Source organism: Pseudophryne corroboree, chromosome 5, assembly GCF_028390025.1.
Source record: "Pseudophryne corroboree isolate aPseCor3 chromosome 5, aPseCor3.hap2, whole genome shotgun sequence".
Classification (NCBI taxonomy): Eukaryota; Metazoa; Chordata; class Amphibia; order Anura; family Myobatrachidae; genus Pseudophryne; species Pseudophryne corroboree.
Genome location: NC_086448.1, coordinates 407,788,105 through 407,813,229, shown reverse-complemented (window position 1 = coordinate 407,813,229; position 25,125 = coordinate 407,788,105). Strand labels below are relative to the sequence as shown.

The following is a 25,125-nucleotide window of genomic DNA, read 5'->3' as shown; positions in this document are numbered from 1 at the left end:
CTTTTCTTCTACCGCAGCTGTCCGACATTGCTGTCAGACTTATCTTACATTATTTTTAGATACGTATGAAGCACCTATATCTTCTTGTTATTCATAGAAAGTTAATCAGCCCCAGGCTCTCGTTCAGCCCCCCTGGTTTTATTGTGTTTAGCCTATGGATCCACATAGACTCCAGTTGTAGGAGCTGTTTGCCCCTATTACCGCCCCGTTGTGATGCTGGGACATGATCTATTATTCTATGTTTAAATGTGGCCATCCCATGCTTGAATTCCAAAAAATGGCGTGCCACAGGTTGCTCTCCACTCCCTGACGCCAGGGCATTCCTGATGGCTTGTCTGTGTTGCGCCATCCTTATTTTAAATTGACACTCCGTCTTGCCAATGTAGTAACGCCCGCAAGGGCAAATGATGGCATATACTACAAATTTAGAACTGCACGTAAGTGGCCATTTTATCGGGAATTTTTTACCACTAAAAGGATGGGAGATGCTATCCCCAGGGGACATGTGTGAACAGGTCGTGCATCCTGTACATTTAAAACATCCGTTTTTACGTGTCAAAAAATTAGTAGGAATGATCTTTAACTTTGACAAGTCTGTCTTCACTACTATGTCCCTAATGCTTCTCCCTCTCGTGTAGCTTGGCATTAGGCGTTTATCATGGAATATTTTCAATTCTGGGTCAGTAGACACCAGGGGCCACAGGGCCTTGACTTTCTTGTTAACGGAGTCACTCTTCACATTATATTCGTTGACCCATGGGATAACACCAGATTTTTCTTTATGAGTGTGGGCCTGTTACAGGCCCACACTCATAAAGAAAAATCTGGTGTTATCCCATGGGTCAACGAATATAATGTGAAGAGTGACTCCGTTAACAAGAAAGTCAAGGCCCTGTGGCCCCTGGTGTCTACTGACCCAGAATTGAAAATATTCCATGATAAACGCCTAATGCCAAGCTACACGAGAGGGAGAAGCATTAGGGACATAGTAGTGAAGACAGACTTGTCAAAGTTAAAGATCATTCCTACTAATTTTTTGACACGTAAAAACGGATGTTTTAAATGTACAGGATGCACGACCTGTTCACACATGTCCCCTGGGGATAGCATCTCCCATCCTTTTAGTGGTAAAAAATTCCCGATAAAATGGCCACTTACGTGCAGTTCTAAATTTGTAGTATATGCCATCATTTGCCCTTGCGGGCGTTACTACATTGGCAAGACGGAGTGTCAATTTAAAATAAGGATGGCGCAACACAGACAAGCCATCAGGAATGCCCTGGCGTCAGGGAGTGGAGAGCAACCTGTGGCACGCCATTTTTTGGAATTCAAGCATGGGATGGCCACATTTAAACATAGAATAATAGATCATGTCCCAGCATCACAACGGGGCGGTAATAGGGGCAAACAGCTCCTACAACTGGAGTCTATGTGGATCCATAGGCTAAACACAATAAAACCAGGGGGGCTGAACGAGAGCCTGGGGCTGATTAACTTTCTATGAATAACAAGAAGATATAGGTGCTTCATACGTATCTAAAAATAATGTAAGATAAGTCTGACAGCAATGTCGGACAGCTGCGGTAGAAGAAAAGATATAGTACCCTGATATAGGTGAAGTCGATGATAGCCGGTATGAATAACTTAGGCTGCCAGAAATCGTACATTGCGTACGTTTATTCTTTACTTTTTAACTTAGTCTGCACTGTTAGGATGCACGTTTTATTACCTCTCTTTATAGGTCATTATGAGTGAGATATAGGGGCTATCAGCCTTGATTGGTCATGCATTTTTATGTATATGTATGTAATTCCCTGTCTGGGATCTTAAGAATTATATGGGTCACGTTGCCACTGTATATGTTTACTTATCATCTTTTAATATATTTTATGAATAGAGCACTGTCCCTAGAGGACCTGATGCACTGAGAAACGCTATATGACCCAGGCTGATAACCTATGTATGTGCTTGTATGTTATTGTATACAGGGTCACCATGGTAACGCGGACCGGCCAGGTGCCGTGACGTCACTTCCGCATCACATGGTCTGGATCAGGTGGTGCGCTGTGGACGCCGGGCTGGGAGCGCGGGAGACGCGGCCGTGGAGGACGCTGGCGGGGAAACTGATCAGGGGGGTAAGTTCATTGTTATAAATATGTTTGTCTATCACTGTACACTTGTCCTGAAGACGGGGAGGTGGTCCCCGAAACGTTGACCGTACCTATTACACTTTTTTGATTTTGCATCACAAGTCTGCTGAGTGCCGCCTCTTATTGTCTATATATATATATATATATATAGATATATATAGATATATATATATATATATATATATATATATATATATATATATATATATATATAATATGAGAGAGATAGAGATAAGCTTATTGTTTAAACTTTTTTTTTTTTTTTTTTTTTTTACCTCCCCTGTTTAGTGTCCATCCTTGGAGCAATATGCTATGAGAGCTTTTGCTGATGCTTTAGAAACTATTCCGATGTCACTTGCTGAGAACAGCGGTAGAAACCCTATTCAGAACATGACTGAAGTACGTGCAAAGCAAGTTAAAGAAAAGAACCCTGCACTTGGCATTGACTGCTTGCAAAAGGGCACCAATGGTGAGCTATAAGATATTTTTTTCTGACCTTATTTCTGTATTCGCTAATTCTGAAGTTAACTATTACGAATTTCTGTTTTGTTTGTTTGGTCACCCCCCCCCCCCCCCCCTTTAGATTAATGTGTTGCATGAAACTATTCAATTGTAACTTTTCGTCTTAACAACGCAATATAGAAAGCTCTGCTAAGTTTTTAGCAATAACAAACAAAACTAGCCTGTTAAGATTAAATGTCAACTACCCTTTTTCCTTCAAGCTTTCTGATGACCTGGTATTATCACTGATTTCTGAATAGAATATTTCACATATTAATACTCTGACTACATCAGTAATAGCTGTCTGGGAGCATTTTAGTTTAGTAAAGGAATAAAAATAGGATTTTGGTACTTATCAGGTAAATCCTTTTCTTTGAATCCATAAGGGGCACTGGAGTACTGTTGGGATATGGACGGCTTTAGCAGGACAGGCCCTGAATATTTAAATTTAGTAGCTCTCCTCCCCTCCATACTCCAGAATACCTCAGGTTTTTTTACTGAGCCGAACAGGAGCGATAGAGAGGATGAACAATGGAGTATTACATATAACATTACAACAAAACGGACAACAATAAAGTTGACACATAACGTAACTGACAACTAAACAGTTGACACCATAACTGATATAACTTGAACCTTTGAACAATTCTGTGAGAATGTGTTACCATAAGAAACTGCTCTGGGTGGGCGTCCAGTGCCCCCTATGGATTTAAAGAAAAGGATTTACCTGGTAAGTCCCAAAATCCTATTTTTTTTTTTTTCATCCAGTAGGGGTCACTGGAGTACTCTTCGGACGTACCAAAGTTTCCCCCTTGGGCGGGAGAGCGTTTTGGCACCTGTAACACTAGGCGGCCAAAGCCAGATGCTGATGCCACAAACGTATAAAAGCGCACAAACGTGTGCACTGATGACCATGTAGCCGCACGGCAAAGCTGCGTCGTAGAAGCCCCACGACCTGCTGCCCAAGAAGTTCCCACAGAACGTGTGGAATGAGCTGTTACTGATGTAGGCGGCTGTAGCCTAGCATGAAGGTAAGCCTGACGTATGGTCAGTTTAATCCATTTGGATAAGGTCTGCTTGGAAGCTGACCAACCCATCTTGGCAGCATCATAGAGAACAAACAATGTACCTGTCTTACGAACTGTAGACGCTCGGGATACATAAACGCGTAGTGCGCGTACCACATCCAAAGTTCCAGAATCTTCTGTTAACTCCGGAATTACTATTGGTTGGTTGATGTTAAAAGATAATAGAATTTTTGAGAATCGGCGCAAAGAAGTGGTCAATGGTGCAGCTAAAATCTATAATTCACAGTGCATATCCCCTTGCACCAGAAAACTAGACAGATAAATTATAGAGATGGGAAAAATAGATCAAAGCGCTCCGACAACACCCAATTTTTACATACATACACCAGTAGGTGATAGAATAAACAAAAACAGTACCGTATTTTTTTTTAAAATCCAGATGGATTTTTCAGATTCTGTAACAAATTGTGGTTCCCTCACCTAAAAATGAGCATTTAAGGCTCATAAAGGGGTACAAGAAAAAAAAGTGCAATTAACCCTTTTTCTCTTACGTCGTAGAGGATGCTGGGGACTCCGTAAGGACCATGGGGTATAGACGGGCTCCGCAAGAGACATGGGCTCTCTAAAGACTTTAGAATGGGTGTGCACTGGCTCCTCCCTCTATGCCCCTCCTCCAGACCTCAGTTAGATCCTGTGCCCAGAGGAGACTGGGTGCACTGCAGGGGAGCTCTACTGAGTTTCTCTGTAAAAGACTTTTGTTAGGTTTTTTATTTTCAGGGAGCACTGCTGGCAACAGGCTCCCTGCATCGTGGGACTGAGGGGAGAGAAGCAGACCTACTTAAATGATAGGCTCTGCTTCTTAGGCTACTGGACACCATTAGCTCCAGAGGGTCAGAACGCAGGTCTCACCCTCGCCGTTCGTCCCGGAGCCGCGCCGCCGTCGTCCTCGCAGAGCCGGAAGATAGAAGCCGGGTGAGTATTGAGAAGAAAGAAGACTTCAAAGGTGGCATAAGACTTCAGATCTTCACTGAGGTAACGCTGCGTGCCATTGCTCCCACACATACACACACAGCGGGCACTGTAAGGGCGCAGGGGCTGCGCCCTGGGCAGCAATATTAACCTCAAGGGACACTGGCAGATGGATTATATACTGCGGAGGCGGTATATTAAAAAAAAAAAAAACCCACCAGTATAAATAATTTGAGCGGGACCGAAGCCCGCTGCTGAGGGGGCAGGGCTTGATCCTCCAGCACTAACCAGCGCCATTTTCTCCACAGCACACTGCAGAGAAGCTGGCTCCCCGGACTCTCCCCTGCTGAACACGGTTACAGAGGGCAAAACAGAGGGGGGCACGATAATTGGCGCAGTGAGTGTAATTGTATATATATTTCTCTGACGTCCTAGTGGATGCTGGGAACTCCGAAAGGACCATGGGGAATAGCGGCTCCGCAGGAGACTGGGCACAACTAAAGAAAGCTTTTAGGTCACCTGGTGTGCACTGGCTCCTCCCACTATGACCCTCCTCCAAGCCTCGGTTAGATTTTGTGCCCGGCCGAGGTTGGATGCACACTAGGGGCTCTCCTGAGCTTCTAGAAAGAAAGTATATAATTAGGTTTTCTCTGACGTCCTAGTGGATGCTGGGAACTCCGTAAGGACCATTGGGAATAGCGGCTCCGCAGGAGACTGGGCACAAAAGTAAAGCTTTAGGACTACCTGGTGTGCACTGGCTCCTCCCCCTATGACCCTCCTCCAAGCCTCAGTTAGATTTTTGTGCCCGGCCGAGAAGGGTGCACACTAGGGGCTCTCCTGAGCTTCTTAGTGAAAGTTTAGTTTTAGGTTTTTTATTTTCAGTGAGACCTGCTGGCAACAGGCTCACTGCATCGAGGGACTAAGGGGAGAAGAAGCGAACTCACCTGCGTGCAGAGTGGATTGGGCTTCTTAGGCTACTGAACACCATTAGCTCCAGAGGGACCGAACACAGGACCAGCCTCGGAGCTCGGTCCCAGAGCCGCGCCGCCGGCCCCCTTACAGAGCCAGAAGCAAGAAGAGGTCCGGAAAAATCGGCGGCAGAAGACATCAGTCTTAACCAAGGTAGCGCACAGCACTGCAGCTGTGCGCCATTGCTCCTCATACACACCTCACACTGCAGTCACTGAGGGTGCAGGGCGCTGGGGGGGGGGGGGCGCCCTGAGCAGCAATAAAAACACCTTGGCTGGCAAACATACATCACATATAACCCCCAGGGCTATATGGATGTATTTTAACCCCTGCCAGAATCCATAAAAATGCGGGAGAAAAGTCCGCGAAAAAGGGGCGGAGCCTATCTCCTCAGCACACTGGCGCCATTTTCTCACAGCTCCGTTGGAGGGAAGCTCCCTGGCTCTCCCCTGCAGTTACTACACTACAGAAAGGGGTTAAAAAAGAGAGGGGGGCACTAATTAGGCGCAGTATTAATAAAACAGCAGCTATAAGGGGAAAAACACTTCTATAAGGTTATCCCTGTGTATGTATGTATGTATGTATATATATATATATATATATATATATATATATATATATATATATATATATATATATATATATATATATATATATATATATATATATCTCTATATATATATATATATATATATATATATATATATATATATATATATATCTCTATATATATATCTATATATATCTGGTGTGTGCTGGCATACTCTCCCTCTGTCTCCCCAAAGGGCTAGTGGGGTCCTGTCCTCTATCAGAGCATTCCCTGTGTGTGTGCTGTGTGTCGGTACGATTGTGTGTTATGAGGAGGAAAATGGTGTGGAGGCGGAGCAATTGCCTTTAATGGAGATGTCACCCCCTAGGGAGTCGACACCTGAGTGGCTGAGCTTATGGAAGGAATTACGTGACCGTGTCAGCTCTTTACAAAAGATTGATGACATGAGACAGCCGGCTACTCAGCCTGTGCCTGTCCAGGTGTCTCAAAAGCCATCAGGGGCTCTAAAACGCCCGTTACCTCAGATGGCAGATACAGACGCCGACACGGATACTGACTCCAGTGTCGACGATTAAGAGACGAATGTGACTTCCAGTTGGGCCACTCGTTACATGATTGAGGCTATGGAAAATGTTTTACATATTTCTGATAATACCAGTACCACTAAAAAGGGTATTATGTTGGGTGAGAAAAAACTGCCGGTAGTTTTTCCTGCATCTGAGGAATTAAATGAAGTGTGTGATGATGCGTGGGTTTCCCCCGATAAAAACTGTTAATTCCTAAAAAATTATTAGCATCATACCCCTTCCCGCCAGAGGATAGGGCACGTTGGGAAACACCCTCTAGGGTGGATAAAGCGCTCACACGCTTGTCTAAACAGGTGGCACTGCCGTCTCCTGATACGGCCGCCCTTAAGGAACCTGCTGACAGAAAGCAGGAAAATATCCTAAAAATGTATATACACTCACACGGGTGTGATACTGCGACCAGCAATCGCCTCAGCCTGGATGTGCAGTGCTGGGGTGGCTTGGTCGGATTCCCTGACTGACGATATTGATACCCTGGATAGGGACAGTATATTACTGACTATAGAGCATTTAAAAGATGCATTTTTATAGATGCGTGATGCACAGAGGGATATTTGCCGACTGGCATCAAGAGTTAGTGCGCTGTCCATTTCTGCCAGAAGAGGGTTATGGACAAGACAGTGGTCAGGTGATGCTGATTCCAAAAGGAATATGGAAGTATTGCCTTATAAAAGGGAGGAGTTATTTGGGGTAGGTCTAACAGACCTGGTGGCCACGGCAACGGCTGGGAAATCCACATTTTTACCCCAGGTAGCTTCTCAACATAAGACGCCGTATTATCAGGCGCAGTCCTTTAGGCCCCATAAGGGCAAGCGGGCAAAAGACTCCTCATTTCTGCCCCGTCGCAGAGGGAGAGGAAAAAGGCTGCAGCAGAAGCCATTCACAAGCTGTATTCCCAGCAGGTGATAATCAAGGTACCCCTCCTACAACAGGGAAAGGGGTATTATTCCACGCTGTTTGTGGTACTGAAGCCGGACGGCTCGGTGAGACTTAATTTAAATCTGAAATCCTTGAACACTTAAATACAAAGGTTCAAATTCAAGATGGAGTCACTCAGAGCAGTGATTGCAAACCTGGAAGAAGGGGACTATATGGTGTCTCTGGACATCAAAGATGCTTACCTACATGTCCCAATTTACCCTTCTCACCAAGGGTACCTCAGGTTTGTGGTACAGAACTGTCACTATCCGTTTCAGACGCTGCCGTTTGGATTGTCCACGGCACCCCGGGTCTTTACCAAGGTAATGGCCGAAATGATGATACTCCTTCGAAGGAAGGGAGTTTTAGTTATCCCTTACTTGGACGATCTCCTGATAAGGGCAAGATCCAGGGAACAGTTGGAAGTCGGAGTAGCACTATCTCAGATAGTGCTGCGCCAGCACGGTTGGATTCTCAATATTCCAAAATCGCAGCTGATCCCGACGACACGACTTCTATTCCTAGGGATGATCCTGGACACAGTCCAGAAAAAGGTGTTTCTCCCGGAGGAGAAAGCCAGGGAGTTTTTCGAACTAGTCAGAAATCTCCTAAAACCAGGCCAAGTCTCAGTGCATCAATGCACAAGGGTCCTGGGAAGATGGTGGCTTATTACGAAGCAATCCCATTCGGCAGATTCCACGCAAGAACTTTCCAGTGGGATCTGCTAGACAAATGGTCCGGGTCGCATCTTCAGATGCATCGGCGGATAATCTTGTCACCAAGGACAAGGGTGTCTCTCCTGTGGTGGTTGCAGAGGCTGGGGAGCAGTCATACAGGGAAGGAATTTCCAGGGCTTGTGGTCAAGCCTGGAGACATCACTTCACATAAATATCCTGGAGCTAAGGGCCATCTACAATGCTCTAAGCCTAGCAAGACCTCTGCTTCAAGGTCAGCCGGTGCTGATCCAGTCAGACAACATCACGGCAGTCGCCCACGTAAACAGACAGTGCGGCACAAGAAGCAGGAGGGCAATGACAGAAGTTGCAAGGATTCTTCGCTGGGCGGAAAATCATGTGATAGCACTGTCAGCAGTGTTCATTCCGGGAGTGGACAACTGGGAAGCAGACTTCCTCAGCAGACACGACCTCCACCCGGGAGAGTGGGGACTTCACCCAGAAGTCTTCCACATGATTGTGAACAACCAAAGGTGGACATGATGGCGTCCCGCCTCAACAAAAAACTAGACAGGTATTGCGCCAGGTCAAGGGACCCTCAGGCAATAGCTGTGGACGCTCTGGTTACACCGTGGGTGTACCAGTCAGTGTATGTGTTCCCTCCTCTGCCTCTCATACCCAAGGTACTGAGAATCATAAGAAGGAGAGGAGTAAGGACTATACTCGTGGCTCCGGATTGGCAAAGAAGGACTTGGTACCCGGAACTTCAAGAGATGCTCACAAAGGACCCGTGGCCTCTACCTCTAAGAAAGGACCTGCTCCAGCAGGGACCCTGTCTGTTCCAAGACTTACCGCGGCTGCGCTTGACGGCATGGCGGTTGAACGCCGGATCCTGAAGGAAAAAGGCATTCCGGATGAAGTCATCCCTACCCTGATCAAAGCCAGGAAGGATGTAACCGTACAGCATTATCACCGTATTTGGCGTAAATATGTTGCGTGGTGCGAGGCCAGGAAGGCCCCTACAGAGGAATTTCAACTGGGTCGTTTCCTGCAAACAGGACTGTCTATGGGCCTAAAATTAGGGTCCATTAAGGTTCAAATTTCGGCCCTGTCGATTTTCTTCCAGAAAGAACTGGCTTCATTTCCTGAAGTTCAGACGTTTGTCAAAGGGGTACTGCATATACAGCCTCCTTTTGTGCCTCCAGTGGCACCTTGGGATCTCAATGTAGTTTTGGGGTTCCTAAAATCACATTGGTTTGAACCACTCACCACTGTGGACTTAAAATATCTCACATGGAAAGTGGTAATGCTGTTGGCCCTGGCTTCAGCCAGGCGTGTCTCAGAATTGGCAGCTATATCCTATAAAAGCCCTTACCTAATTTTTCATACGGACAGGGCAGAATTGAGGACTCGTCCTCAATTTCTCCCTAAGGTGGTTTCAGCGTTTCACTTGAACCAGCCTATTGTGGTACCTGCGGCTACTAGGGACTTGGAGGACTCCAAGTTGCTGGACGTAGTCAGGGCCCTGAAAATATGTTTCCAGGACGGCTGGAGTCAGAAAATCTGACTCGCTGTTTATCCTGTATGCACCCAACAAGCTGGGTGCTCCTGCTTCTAAGCAGACTATTGCTCGTTGGATTTGTAGTGCAATTCAGCTTGCACATTCTGTGGCAGGCCTGCCACAGCCAAAATCTGTAAAAGCCCATTCCACAAAGAAGGTGGGCTCATCTTGGGCGGCTGCCCGAGGGGTCTCAGCTTTACAACTTTGCCGAGCAGCTACTTGGTCAGGGGCAAACACGTTTGCTAAATTCTACAAATTTGATACCCTGGCTGAGGAGGACCTGGAGTTCTCTCATTCGGTGCTGCAGAGTCATCCGCACTCTCCCGCCCGTTTGGGAGCTTTGGTATAATCCCCATGGTCCTTACGGAGTTCCCAGCATCCACTAGGACGTCGGAGAAAATAAGAATTTACTTACCGATAATTCTATTTCTCGTAGTCCGTAGTGGATGCTGGGCGCCCATCCCAAGTGCGGATTGTCTGCAATACTTGTACATAGTTATTGTTACAAAAATCGGGTTATTATTGTTGAGCCATCTTTTCAGAGGCTCCTCTGTTATCATGCTGTTAACTGGGTTCAGATCACAGGTTGTACGGTGTGATTGGTGTGGCTGGTATGAGTCTAACCCGGGATTCAAAATCCTTCCTTATTGTGTACGCTCGTCCGGGCACAGTATCCTAACTGAGGCTTGGAGGAGGGTCATAGGGGGAGGAGCCAGTGCACACCAGGTAGTCCTAAAGCTTTACTTTTGTGCCCAGTCTCCTGCGGAGCCGCTATTCCCCATGGTCCTTACGGAGTCCCCAGCATCCACTTAGGACTACGAGAAATAGAATTATCAGTAAGTAAATTCTTATTTCTCTAACGTCCTAAGTGGATGCTGGGGACTCCGTAAGGACCATGGGGAATAGTGGCTCCGCAGGAGACTGTGCACAAAAGTAAAGCTTTAGAACTACCTGGTGTGCACTGGCTCCTCCCCCTATGACCCTCCTCCAAGCCTCGGTTAGATTTTTGTGCCCGAACGAGAAGGGTGCACACTAGGTGGCTCTCCTGAGCTGCTTAGTGAAAAGTTTAGTTTTAGGTTTTTTATTTTCAGTGAGACCTGCTGGCAACAGGCTCACTGCATCGAGGGACTAAGGGGAGAAGAAGCGAACTCACCTGCGTGCAGAGTGGATTGGGCTTCTTAGGCTACTGGACATTAGCTCCAGAGGGATGATCACAGGCCCAGCCATGGATGGGTCCCAGAGCCGCGCCGCCGGCCCCCTTACAGAGCCAGAAGACAGAAGAGGTCCGGAAAATCGGCGGCAGAAGACGTCCTGTCTTCAACAAGGTAGCGCACAGCACTGCAGCTGTGCGCCATTGCTCTCAGCACACTTCACACTCCGGTCACTGAGGGTGCAGGGCACTGGGGGGGGCGCCCTGAGACGCAATAAAAACACCTTGGATGGCAAAAAATGCATCACATATAGCTCCTGGGCTATATGGATGAATTTAACCCCTGCCAGAATACACAGAAAAACGGGAGATAGGCTCCGCCCCCTTATCGGCGGCCTTATCTCCTCAGCACACTGGCGCCATTTTCCCTCACAGCTCCGTTGGAGGGAAGCTCCCTGGCTCTCCCCTGCAGTCACTACACTACAGAAAGGGTTAAAAAAGAGAAGGGGGGCCCTAATTACGCGCAGTATTAAAGATACAGCAGCTATAAGGGGAAAAACACTTATATAAGGTTATCCCTGTATATATATATAGAGCGCTCTGGTGTGTGCTGGCAAACTCTCCCTCTGTCTCCCCAAAGGGCTAGTGGGGTCCTGTCCTCTATCAGAGCATTCCCTGTGTGTGTGCTGTATGTCGGTACGTTTGTGTCGACATGTATGAGGAGAAAAATGATGTGGAGATGGAGCAGATTGCCTGTAATAGTGATGTCACCCCTTAGGGGGTCGACACCTGAGTGGATGAACTGTTGGAAGGAATTACGTAACCGTGTCAGCTCTGTATAAAAGACAGTGGTTGACATGAGACAGCCGGCTACTCAGCTTGTGCCTGTCCAGACGTCTCATAGGCCGTCAGGGGCTCTAAAGCGCCCGTTACCTCAGATGGCAGATATAGACGCCGACACGGATACTGACTCCAGTGTCGACGGTGAAGAGACAAATGTGACTTCCAGTAGGGCCACACGTTACATGATTGAGGCAATGAAAAATGTTTTACACATTTCTGATAATACGAGTACCACCAAAAAGGGGTATTATGTTCGGTGAGGAAAAACTACCTGTAGTTTTCCTGAATCTGAGAAATTAAATGAGGTGTGTGATGATGCGTGGTTTTCCCCCGATAACTGATAATTTCTAAAATGTTATTGGCATTATATCCTTTCCCGCCAGAGGTTAGGGTGCGTTGGGAAACACCCCCTAGGGTGGATAAAGCGCTCACACGCTTGTAAGAACAAGGGCTCTACCCTCTCCTGAGATGGCCGCCCTTAAGGATCCTGCTGATAGAAAGCAGGAGGGCATCCTAAAAGGTATTTACACACATACTGGTGTTATACTGCGACCAGCAATCGCCTCAGCCTGGATGTGCAGTGCTGGGTTGGCGTGGTCTGATTCCCTGACTGAAAATATTGATACCCTAGATAGGGACAGTATATTATTGCCTATAGAGCATTTAAAAGATGCATTTCTATATATGCGTGATGCACAGCGGAATATTTGCCGACTGGCATCAAGTCTAAGTGCGTTGTCCATTTCTACCAGTAGAGGGTTATGGACACGACAGTGGTCAGGTGATGCGGATTCCAAACGGCATTTGAAAGTATTGCCTTATTAAGGGGAGGAGTTATTTGGGGTCGGTCTTTCAGACCTGGTGGCCACGGCAACAGCTGGGAAATCCACGTTTGTACCCCAGGTCGCCTCTCAACATGAGAAGATGCCGTATTATCAGGCGCAGTCTTTTCGTGGGCAAGCGGGCAAAAGGTTCCTCATTTCTGCCCCGTGACAGAGGGAGAGGAAAAAGGCTGCAGAAATCAGCCAGTTCCCAGGAACAGAAACCCTCTCCCGCCTCTGCCAAGCCCTCAGTATGACGCTGGGGCTTTACAAGCAGAATCAGGCACGGTGGGGGCCCGTCTCAATGAATTTCAGCGCGCAGTGGACTCCCTCGCAAGTAGACCCCTGGATCCTTCAGGTGATATCTCAGGGGTACAAATTGGAATTCGAGACGTCTCCCCCTCGCCGTTTCCTAAAGTCGGCTTTACCGATGTCTCCTGACAGTGAGACAGTTTTGGAAGCCATTCACAAGCTGTATTCCCAGCAGGTGATAATCAAGATACCCCTCCTGCAACAGGGAACGGGGTATTATTCCACACTGTTGTGGTACCGAAGCCGGACGGCTCGGTGAGACCGATTCTAAATCTAAAATCTTTGAACACTTACATACAGAGGTTCAAATTCAAGATTGAGTCACTCAGAGCAGTGATTGCGAACCTGGAAGAAGAGGACTACATGATATCTCGGTACATCAAGGATGCTTACCTTCATGTCCCAATTTACCCTTCTCACCAAGGGTACCTCAGGTTTATGGTACAGAACTGTCACTATCAGTTTCAGACGCTGCCGTATGGATGGTCCACGGCACCCCGGGTCTTTACCAAAGTAATGGCCGAAATGATGATACTCCTTCAAAGGAAGGGAATTTTAGTTATCCCTTACTTGGACGATTCCCTGATAAGGGTAAGATCCAGGGAACAGTTGGAGGTCGGTGTAGCACTATCTCAGGTAGTGTTGCGGCAGCACGATTGGATTCTCAATATTCCAAAATCGCAGCTGATTCTGACAACTCGTCTTCTGTTCTTAGGGATGATCCTGGACACAGTTCAGAAAAAGGTGTTTCTCCCGGAGGAGAAAGTCAGGGAGTTATCCGAGCTAGTCGGGAACCTCCTATAACCAAGCCAAGTCTCAGTTCATCAATGAGATGGTTCTGGAAAAAAATGGTGGCTTCCTATGAAGCAATCCCATGCGGCAGATTCCACGCAAGAACTTTCCAGTGGGACCTGCTGGACAAATGGTCTGGGTCGCATCTTCAGATGCATCAGCGGATAACCCTGTCACCAAGCACAAGGGTGTCTCTCCTGTGGTGGTTGCAGAGTGCTCATCTTCTAGAGGGCCGCACATTCAGGACTGGGTCCTGGTGACCACGGATGCCAGCCTGCGAGGCTGGGGAGCAGTCACACAGGGAAGGAATTTCCAGAGCTTATGGTCAAGCCTGGAGACATCACTTCACATAAATATCCTGAAGCTAAGGGCCATTTACAATGCTCTAAGCTCAGCAAGACCTCTGCTTCAAGGTCACCCGGAGTTGATCCATTCGGACAACATCACGGCAGTCACCCACGTAAACAGACAGGGTGACACAAGAAGCAGAAGGGCAATGGCAGAAGCTGCAAGGATTCTTCGCTGGGTGGAAAATCATGTGATAGCACTGTCAGCAGTATTCATTCCGGGAGTGGACAACTGGGAAGCAGACTTCCTCAGCAGACACGACCTCCACCCGGGAGAGTGGGGACTTCACCCAGAAGTCTTCCACATGTTTATAAAACTCGACAAGTATTGCGCCAGGTCAAGGGACCCTCAGGCAATAGCTGTACACGCTCTGGTAACACAGTGGGTGTACCAGTCAGTGTATGTGTTCCCTCCTCTGCCTCTCATAACCAAGGTACTGAGAATTATAAGATGGAGAGGAGTAAGCACTATATTCGTGGCTCCGGATTGGCCAAGAAGGACTTGGTAACTGGAACTTCAAGAGATGCTCACGGAGGATCCGTGGCCTCTACCTCTAAGAAGGGACCTGCTCCAGCAAGGACCCTGTCTGTTCCAAGACTTACCGCGGCTGCGTTTAACGGCAGGGCGGTTGAACGCCGGATCCTGAAGGAAAAAGGCATTCCGGATGAAGTCATCCCTATCCTGATCAAAGCCAGGAAAGATATAACCGCAAAACATTATCACCGCATTTGGCGAAAATATGTTGCGTGGTGCGAGGCCAGTAAGGCCCCGACGGAGGAATTTTCAACTAGGTCGATTCCTACATTTCCTGCAAACAGGAGTGTATATGGGCCTGAAATGGGGGTCCATTAAGGTTCAAATTTCAGCCCTGTCAATTTTCTTCCAAAAAGAACTAGCTTCAGTCCCTGAAGTTCAGACGTTTGTGAAAGGGGTACTGTATATACAGCCTCCTTTTGTGCCTCCAGTGGCACCTTGGGATCTAAATGTAGTTTTTGGGTTCCAAAAGTCACATTGGTTTGAACCACTTAAATATGTGGAGTTAAAATATCTCACATGGAAAGTGGTCATGCTGTTGGCCCTGGCCTGGGCCAGGTGCGTGTCAGAATTGGCGGCTTTATCCTGTAAAAGCCCTCATCTGATTTTCCATTCGGACAGGGCGGAATTGAGGACTTGTCCTCAGTTTCTCCCTAAGGTGGTTTTCAGCGTTTCACCTGAATCAACCTATTGTGGTGCCTGCGGCTACTAGTGACTTGGAGGACTCCAAGTTGCTAGACGTTGTCAGAGCCCTGGAAATATAGGTTTCCAGGACGGCTGGAGTCAGAAAATCTGACTCGTTTATTCTGTATGCACCCAACAAGCTGGGTGCTCCTGCTTCTAAGCAGACTATTGCTCGTTGGATTTGTAGTACAATTCAGCTTGCACAGCCAAAATCTGTAAAAGCCCATTCCACAAGGAAGGTGGGCTCATCTTGGGCGGCTGCCCGAGGGGTCTCGGCTTTACAACTTTGCCGAGCAGCTACTTGGTCAGGAGCAAATACGTTTGTAAAATTCTACAAATTTGATACCCTGGCTGAGGAGGACCGGGAGTTCTCTCATTTGGTGCTGCAGAGTCATCCGCACTCTCCCGCCCGTTTGGGAGCTTTGGTATAATCCCCATGGTCCTTACGGAGTCCCCAGCATCCACTTAGGACGTTAGAGAAAATAAGAATTTACTTACCGATAATTCTATTTCTCGTAGTCCGTAGTGGATGCTGGGCGCCCATCCCAAGTGCGGATTGTCTGCAATACTGGTACATAGTTATTGTTACCAAAAAATCGGGTTATTGCTGTAGTGAGCCATCTTTTCTAGAGGCTCCTCTGTTATCATGCTGTTAACTGGGTTTAGATCACAAGTTATATGGTGTGATTGGTGTGGCTGGTATGAGTCTTACCCGGGATTCAAAATCCTTCCTTATTGTGTACGCTCGTCCGGGCACAGTATCCTAACTGAGGCTTGGAGGAGGGTCATAGGGCGGCGGCCCTGAGCAGCAATAAAAACACCTTGGCTGGCATATATATCACAATATATAGCCCCAGAGGCTATATATGTGATAAATACCCCTGCCAGAATCCATAAAAAAGCGGGAGAAAAGTCCGCGAAAAAGGGGCGGAGCTCTCAGCACACTGGCGCCATTTTCTCTTCACAGTGCAACTGGAAGACAGCTCCCCAGGCTCTCCCCTGTAGTTTTCAGGCTCAAAGGGTTAAAAAGAGGGGGGGGCACTAAATTTAGGCGCAATATTGTATATACAAGCAGCTATTGGGAAAAATTCACTCAATATAGTGTTAATCCCTAAATTATATAGCGCTCTGGTGTGTGCTGGCATACTCTCTCTCTGTCTCCCCAAAGGGTTGTGTGGGGTCCTGTCCTCAGTCAGAGCATTCCCTGTGTGTGTGCGGTGTGTCGGTACGGATGTGTCGACACGTTTGATGAGGAGGCTTATGTAATGGCAGAGCAGATGCCGATAAATGTGATGTCGCCGCCTGTGGGGCCGACACCAGAGTGGATGATAGGTGGAAGGTATAAACCGACAGTGTCAACTCCTTACATAAAAGGCTGGATGACGTAACAGCTATGGGACAGCCGGCTTCTCAGCCCGCGCCTGCCCAGGCGTCTCAAAGGCCACCAGGGGCTCAAAAACACCCGCTCCCTCAGATGGCAGACACAGATGTCGACACGGAGTCTGACTCCAGTGTCGACGAGGTTGAGACATGTACACAATCCACTAGGAACATCCGTTACATGATCCCGGCAATAAAAAATGTTACACATTTCTGACATTAACCCAAGTACCACTAAAAAAGGGTTTTATGTTTGGGGAGAAAAAGCAGGCAGTGTTTTGTTCCCCCATCAAATGAGTGAATGAAGTGTGAAGAAGGGTGGGTTCCCCCGATAAGAAACTGGTAATTTCTAAAAAGTTACTGATGGCGTACCCTTTCCTGCCAGAGGATAAGTTACGCTGGAAGATATCCCCTAGGGTGGATAAGGCGCTCACACGTTTGTCAAAAAAGGTGGCACTGCCGTCTTAGGATACGGCCACTTTGAAGGTACCTGCTGATAAAAAGCAGGAGGCTATCCTGAAGTCTGTATTTACACACTCGGGTACTAGACTGAGACCTGCAGATAGTGCTGCTGCAGCGTGGTCTGTAACCCTGTCAAACAGGGATACTATTTGGCGAACATAAGACGTCGTCTTATATATGAGGGATGCACAGAGGGATATTTTGCCGGCTGGCATCCAGAATTAATGCAATGTCCATTCGGTCAGGAGGTTATTAGACCCGACACTGGACAGGTGATACTGACTTTAAAAAGCACATAGAGCCTTTATAAGGGTGAGGAATTGTTTGGGGATGGTCTCTGGAACCTCGTATCCACAGCAACAGCTGGGGAAAAAAAATTTTTTTACCTCCGGTTTCCTCACAGCCTCAGAAAGCACTGTATTATCAGGTACAGTTCTTTCGGCTTCAGAAATGCAAGCGTGTAAAACGAGGGAAGAGGGAAAAAGCTGCACCAGTCAGCCAGTTCCCAGAATCAAAATTCTTCCCCCGCTTCCTCTGAGTCCACCGCATGACGGGGGGGCTCCACAGGCGTAGCCAGGTACGGTGGGGGGCCGCCTCAAAAATTTCAGCGATCAGTGGGCTCGCTCACAGGTGGATCCCTAGATCCTTCAAGTAGTATCTCAGGGGTACAAGCTGGAATTCGGGGCGTCTTCCCCCCCCCCCCCCCCCCCGCCGTTTCCTCAAATCTGCCTTGCCGACAACTCCCTCAGGCAGGGAGACTGTGCTAGAGGCAATTCACAAGCTGTATTCCCAGCAGGTGATAGTCAAGGTGCCCCTACTTCAACAAGGATGGGGTTACTATTCCACACTGTTTGTGGTACCGAAACCGGATGGTTCGGTGAGACCCATTTTATATTTGAAATCCTTGAACACATACATAAAAAAATTCAAGTTCAAGATGGAATCGCTCAGGGCGATTATTGCAAGCCTGGAGGAGGGGGATTACATGGTATCCCTGGACATCAAGGAGGCTTACCTACATGTCCCCATTTACCATCCTCACCAGGAGTACCTCAGATTGTGGTACAGGATTGCCATTACCAATTCCAAACACTGCCGTTTGGACTGTCCACGGCACCGAGGGTCTTTACCAAGGTAATGGCAGAAATGATTATACTCCTTCGAGTAAGGAAGTTTTAATTATCCCGTACTTGGACGATCTCCTTATAAAGGCGAGGTCCAAGTAGCAGTTGTTGGTCAGAGTAGCACTATCTCGGGAAGTGCTACAACAGCACGGATGGATTCTATACATTCCAAAGTACAGCTGGTTCCTACCACACGCCTACTGTTCCTGGGGATGGTTCTGGACACAGAACAGAAAAAAGTGTTTCTCCCGCAGGAGAAAGCCAAGGAGCTGTCATCTCTAGTCAGAGACCTCCTGAAACCAAAACAGGTATCGGTGCATCACTGCACACGAGTCCTGGGAAAAATAGTAGCTTCTTACGAAGCAAAATTCCATTCGGCAGGTTCCATGCAAGAACCTTTCAGTGGGACCTCTTGGACAAGTGGTTGGGATCGCATCTTCAGATGCATCGGCTGATAACCCTGTCTCCAAGGACCAGGGTATCTCTACTGTGGTGGCTGCAGAGTGCTCATCTTCAAGAGGGCCGCAGATTCGGCATACAGGACTGGGTCCTGGTAACCACGGATGCCAGCCTTCGAGGCTGGGGGGCAGTCACACAGGGAAGAAATTTCCAAGGACTTTGGTCAAGTCAGGAGTCGTCCCTACACATAAATATTCTGGAACTGAGGGCCATTTACAATGCCCTAAGTCTGGCAAGGCCTCTGCTTTAAAACCAGCCGGTACTGATCCAATCAGACAACATCACGGCAGTCGCCCATGTAAACCGACAGGGCGGCACAAGAAGCAGGATGGCGATGGCAGAAGCCACAAGGATTCTCCGATGGGCGGAAAATCACGTCTTAGCACTGTCAGCAGTGTTCATTCCGGGAGTGGACAACTGGGAAGCAGACTTCCTCAGCGGACACGACCTACACCCGGGAGAGTGGGGACTTCATCCAGAAGTCTTCCAACTGTTGGTAAACCGTTGGGAAAGGCCACAGGTGGACATGATGGCGTCCCGCCTAAACAAAAAACTAGAGATATTGCGCCAGGTCAAGGGACCCTCAGGCGATAGCTGTGGACGCTCTAGTGACACCGTGGGTGTACCAGTCAGTTTATGTGTTCCCTCCTCTGCCTCTCATACCAAGGGTACTGAGAATAATAAGAAAACGAGGATTTAGAACAATACTCGTGGTTCCGGATTGGCCAAGACGAGCGTGGTACCCGGAACTTCAAGAGATGATCTCAGAGGACCCATGGCCTCTGCCGCTCAGACAGGACCTGCTGCAGCAGGGGCCCTGTCTGTTCCAAGACTTACTGCGGCTGCGTTTGACGGCATGGCGGTTGAACGCCGGATCCTGAAGGAAAAGGGCATTCCAGAGGAAGTCATTCCTACGCTGATTAAAGCCAGGAAAGATGTAACTGCAAAGCATTATCACCGCATATGGCGGATGTATGTTGCTTGGTGTGAGGCCAAAAAGGCCCCAACAGAGGAATTTCAACTGGGTCGATTTCTGCATTTCCTACAAGCAGGAGTGACTATGGGCCTGAAATTAGGCTCCATTAAGGTACAGATCTCTGCTCTGTCGATTTTCTTCCAGAAAGAACTAGCTTCACTACCTGAAGTTCAGACGTTTGTTAAGGGAGTGCTGCATATTCAACCCCCTTTTGTGCCTCCAGTGGCACCTTGGGATCTCAACGTGGTGTTGAGTTTCTTAAAATCACATTGGTTTGAGCCACTTAAAACCGTGGATCTAAAATATCTCACGTGGAAAGTGGTCATGTTATTGGCCTTGGCTTCAGCCAGGCGTGTGTCAGAATTGGCGGCTTTGTCATGTAAAAGCCCTTATCTGATTTTCCATATGGATAGGGCAGAATTGAGGACTCGTCCCCAGTTTCTCCCTAAGGTGGTATCAGCTTTTCACTTGAACCAACCTATTGTGGTGCCTGCGGCTACTAGGGACTTGGAGGATTCCAAGTTGCTGGACGTAGTCAGGGCCTTGAAAATTTATGTTTCCAGGACGGCTAGAGTCGGGAAAACTGACTCGCTATTTATCCTGTATGCACCCAACAAGCTGGGTGCTCCTGCTTCTAAGCAGACTATTGCTCGCTGGATTTGTAGCACAATTCAGCTGGCGCATTCTGCGGCTGGACTGCCGCATCCTAAATCGGTAAAAGCCCATTCCACAAGGAAGGTGGGCTCATCTTGGGCGGCTGCCCGAGGGGTCTCGGCTTTACAACTTTGCCGAGCTGCTACTTGGTCAGGGGCAAACACGTTTGCAAAATTCTACAAATTTGATACCCTGGCTGAGGAAGACCTTGAGTTCTCTCATTCGGTGCTGCAGAGTCATCCGCACTCTCCCGCCCGTTTGGGAGCTTTGGTATAATCCCCATGGTCCTTTCGGAGTTCCCAGCATCCACTAGGACGTCAGAGAAAATAAGATTTTACTCACCGGTAAATCTATTTCTCGTAGTGGATGCTGGGCGCCCGTCCCAAGTGCGGATTGTCTGCAATACTTGTACATAGTTATTGTTAACTAAAGGGTTATTGTTGAGCCATCTGTTGAGAGGCTCAGTTGTTTTCATACTGTTAAACTGGGTATGGTATCACGAGTTATACGGTGTGATTGGTGTGGCTGGTAAGAGTCTTACCCGGGATTCAAAATCCTTCCTTATTATGTCAGCTCGTCCGGGCACAGTGTCCTAACTGAGGCTTGGAGGAGGGTCTTAGTGGGAGGAGCCAGTGCACACCAGGTGACCTAAAAGCTTTCTTTAGTTGTGCCCAGTCTCCTGCGGAGCCGCTATTCCCCATGGTCCTTTTGGAGTTCCCAGCATCCACTACGGACTACGAGAAATAGATTTACCGGTGAGTAAAATCTTATTTTCTATAAAAGCGCTGTACTAGCTGGGATTTTATTCCAGTGTCTGTTGGGGCTGGGTATGTGCTGGCATACTCTCTCTCTCTGTCTCTCCAAAGGGCCTTATTGGGGGACTGTCTCCATATAGATATATATCCCTGAGTGTGTGAGGGGTGTGAGGGTGTCTGTACGTGTGTGTCGGCATGTCTGAAGCGGAAGGCTCATCTAGGGAGGAGGTGGCGCAGATGATTGTGGTGTCTCCGTCAGCAACGCCGACACCTGATTGGTTGGATATGTGGAATGTTTTAAATGCAAATGTGTCTTTATTACATAAGAGATTGGAAAAGCAGAGTCCAGGGATAAAACGGAGTCAATCCATGGCTTTGACTGTGTCACAGGGCCCTTCTGGGTCTCAAACGTCCACTGTCCCAAGTAGCAGACACTGATACCGACACGGATTCTTAATCCAATGTCGACTACGATGATGCGAGGTTACACCCAAGGGTAACCAAAAGTATTCATTATATGATTATTGCAATAAAATATGCTTTGCATATCACAGATGACCCCTCTGTCCCTGACACGAGGGTATGCATGTTTAAGGAACAGAAACATGAGATATCTTTTCCCCCATCTCATGACCTGAATGAGTTATTTGAAAAAGCTTGAGAAACTCCAGACAAGAAACTGCAGATTCCCAAGAGAATTCTTGTGGCGTATCTTTTCCCGGCACAGGACAGGTTACGGTGGCAATCCTCACCCAAGGTGGACAAGGCTTTAACACGCTTGTCCAAAAAGGTGGCGCTACCATCCCCGGACACGGCAGCCCTCAAGGATCCTGCTGATCGCAGACAGGAGACTACCTTTTAAATCAATTTATACACATACGGGTGCCTTGCTCAGACCGGCAATAGCTTCGGCTTGGGTTTGTAGCGCTGTAGCAGCTTGGGTAGATACCTTGTCAGCTGACATTGATACCCTAGATAGGGATACCATTTTATTGACCTTAGCTCACATTAGAGACGCAGTCTTAAATATGAGAGACGCTCAGAGAGACGTTGGGCTGCTAGGTTCGAGAGCCAACGCCATGGCGATTTCTGCTATGCGAGCCCTGTGGACCCGCTAATGGACGGGTGATGCCGACTCAAAGAGGCATATGGAAGTTTTGCCTTACAAGGGTGAGGTTTTATTTGGGGAAGGTCTCGCGGACCTGGTTTCCACAGCTACAGCGGGTAAATCTACTTTTTTACCTTATGTTCTCCCACAGCAAAAGAAAACACCACAATATCAGATGCAGTCCTTTCGGTCGCATAAGTCTAGAAGAGGTCGGGGCTCTTCCTTCCTCGCCAGAGGTAAGGGTAGAGGGAAAAGAATGTCTGCTACGGCTAGTTCCCAGGAGCAGAAGTCCTCCCCGGCTTCTACTAAATCCACCGCATGACGCTGGGGCTCCTCTGAGGGAGTCCGCGCTGGTGGGGGCACGTCTTTGACTCTTCAGCCACGTCCGTTCAGTCAGACGTGGATCCTTGGGCAATGGAAATTGTATCCCAAGGCTACAAGCTGGAATTCGAAGACGTGCCTCCTCGCCGGTTTTTCAAATCTGCTTTACCAGCTTCTTCCCCAGAAAGGGAAATGGTTTTAGCGGCAATCCAAAAACTGTGTCAACAAGTGGTTGTCGAGGTTCCCCTAGTTCAACAGGGGAAGGGATACTATTCAACACTATTTGTGGTCCCGAAACAGGATGGCTCGGTCAGACCCATTCTAAACTTAAAATCCCTAAACCTGTACTTGGAAAAGTTCAAATTCAAGATGGAATCGCTCCGGGCAGTTATCTCCAGCCTGGAAGGGGGGAATTTTATGGTGTCACTAGACATAAAGGATGCATACCTTCATGTCCCCATATATCCCCCTCATCAGGCATCCCTGAGATTCGCTGTACAGGACTGTCATTACCAATTTCAGACGTTGCCGTTTGGGCTTTCCACTGCCCCTAGGATTTTCACCAAGGTAATGGCGGAAATGATGGTGCTCCTGCGCAGGCATGGAGTCACAATTATCCCGTACTTGGACGATCTCCTGATAAAAGCGAGATCGAGAGATCAGTTGCTGAAAAGCGTGTCGCTCTCCCTGAATGCTGCAGCAACATGGCTGGATTCTAAATCTACCAAGGTCACAGTTGGTTCCAACAACTCGGCTATCTTTCTTAGGCATGATTCTGGACACTGAACAAAAGAGGGTTTTTCTCCCGATGGAAAAAGCCCAGGAACTCCAGAACATGGTCAGAGACCTGTTAAAACCGAAAAGAGTGTCAGTCCATCAATGCACTCAAGTACTGGGAAAAATGGTGGCAACCTACGAGGCCATCCCCCTTCAGCAGGTTTCATGCGAGGACATTTCAGTGGGACCTTCTGGACAAGTGGTCTGGGTCCTATCTTCAAATTCATCCGAAAATAAGCCTGTCCCCCAGGGCCAGGGTGTCTCTCCTGTGGTGGCTGCAGAGTGCTCATCTTCTAGAGGGTCGCAGGTTCGGCATTCAAGACTGGGTTCTGGTGACCACGGACGCGAGCCTCCGAGGATGGGGAGCAGTCACACAAGGAAGAAATTTTCAGGGAACATGGTCAAGCCAGGAGGCTTGTCTACACATCAACATACTGGAATTAAGGGCCATATACAACGGCCTACGACAAGCGGAGAATCTTCTTCGCGTACTACCGGTTCTGATTCAATCAGACAACGTCACAGCCGTGGCTCATGTAAACCGCCAAGGCGGGCGAAAGAGCAGTGTGGCAATGGCGGAAGCCACACAATTCTGCGCTGGGTGGAAAATCACGTAAGCGCTCTGTCAGCAGTCTTCATTCCGGGAGTGGACAACTGGGAAGCAGACTACCTCAGCAGACACTATCTCCATCCAGGAGAGTGGGGACTTCATCAAGAAGTATTTGCAGAGAAACAAGTCTTTGGGGACTTCCTCAAATATGAAACAACGGGTGTGGTCTTTTGGAAAGACAAAAAGCAACTATATGCCTTTTCCAGGGCACACTTGAAAATTGAAAATGTGAAATTATTAATACATAACTTTTTTATTATAGTATACTTAAAAAAGACAAGAGCAAGCATTCATAATCTAAGAGCATTAATACTCATAAACATTGATATTCATATTTTAGGCGAAATAATGGTGTAAGTGAGCGAAATATAACCTCAGGACCCACGGTCAGGAATTTGACCCTAGGTTCCAATAATCATTGGTCCCTATCAGACCCGAGAGAGTGACCTCATTCTATTAGAATCTCTATTATAGAGGATATGAATACGTCCTTTCTGGAATGAGGGACCACTTATTTCGCTCACTTACACCACTATCTTCCATGAGCACCACCAACCATTTGCTGAACTAATTACCAAAGCAGGCTTTCACGTTGGTCCAACAATATTATCCATTTACCTATCTATAATTGTTATATCCTGTGCAGATTTAAATCTTTCGAATAAGACTTCCTCAAATAGACATGATGGCGTCACGCCTCAACAAGAAGCTTTGGAGGTATTGTGCCAGGTCAAGGGACCCTCAGGCAGTAGCGGAAGACGCCCTGGTGACACCATGGGTGTTTCAGTCGGTCTATGTATTCCCCCCTCTTCCTCTCATCTCCAAAATATTGAGAACCATAAGAAGAGAGTGCAGACAATACTCATTGTTCCAGATTGGCCTCGAAGGGCCTGGTATTCAGATCTTCAGGCGATGCTCACAGAAGATCCATGGCCTCTTCCTCTCAGGGAGGACCTGTTGCATCAGGGTCCCTGCGTGTTCCAAGACTTACCGCGGTTACGTTTGACGGCATGGCGGTTGAACACTGAATCCTAGCTGGAAAAGGTATTCCGGAGGAAGTCATCCCTACTCTGATAAGGGCTAGGAAGGAGGTGACGGCGAAGCATTA

General features: G+C 47.8%; 1 protein-coding gene across 3 annotated transcripts in view; it reads left to right on the top strand.

Moving 5' to 3' along the window:
- CCT5 (chaperonin containing TCP1 subunit 5) overlaps positions 1–25,125 on the top strand; it is a 187,837-nt gene that overhangs the window by 137,438 nt on the left and 25,274 nt on the right. For all 3 annotated transcript variants that reach the window (XM_063922762.1, XM_063922761.1, XM_063922760.1), the window contains exon 10: positions 2,439–2,619. In XM_063922762.1, coding sequence (XP_063778832.1) covers positions 2,439–2,619 — 181 coding nt within the window. The remainder of the gene's footprint in view (positions 1–2,438; positions 2,620–25,125) is intronic.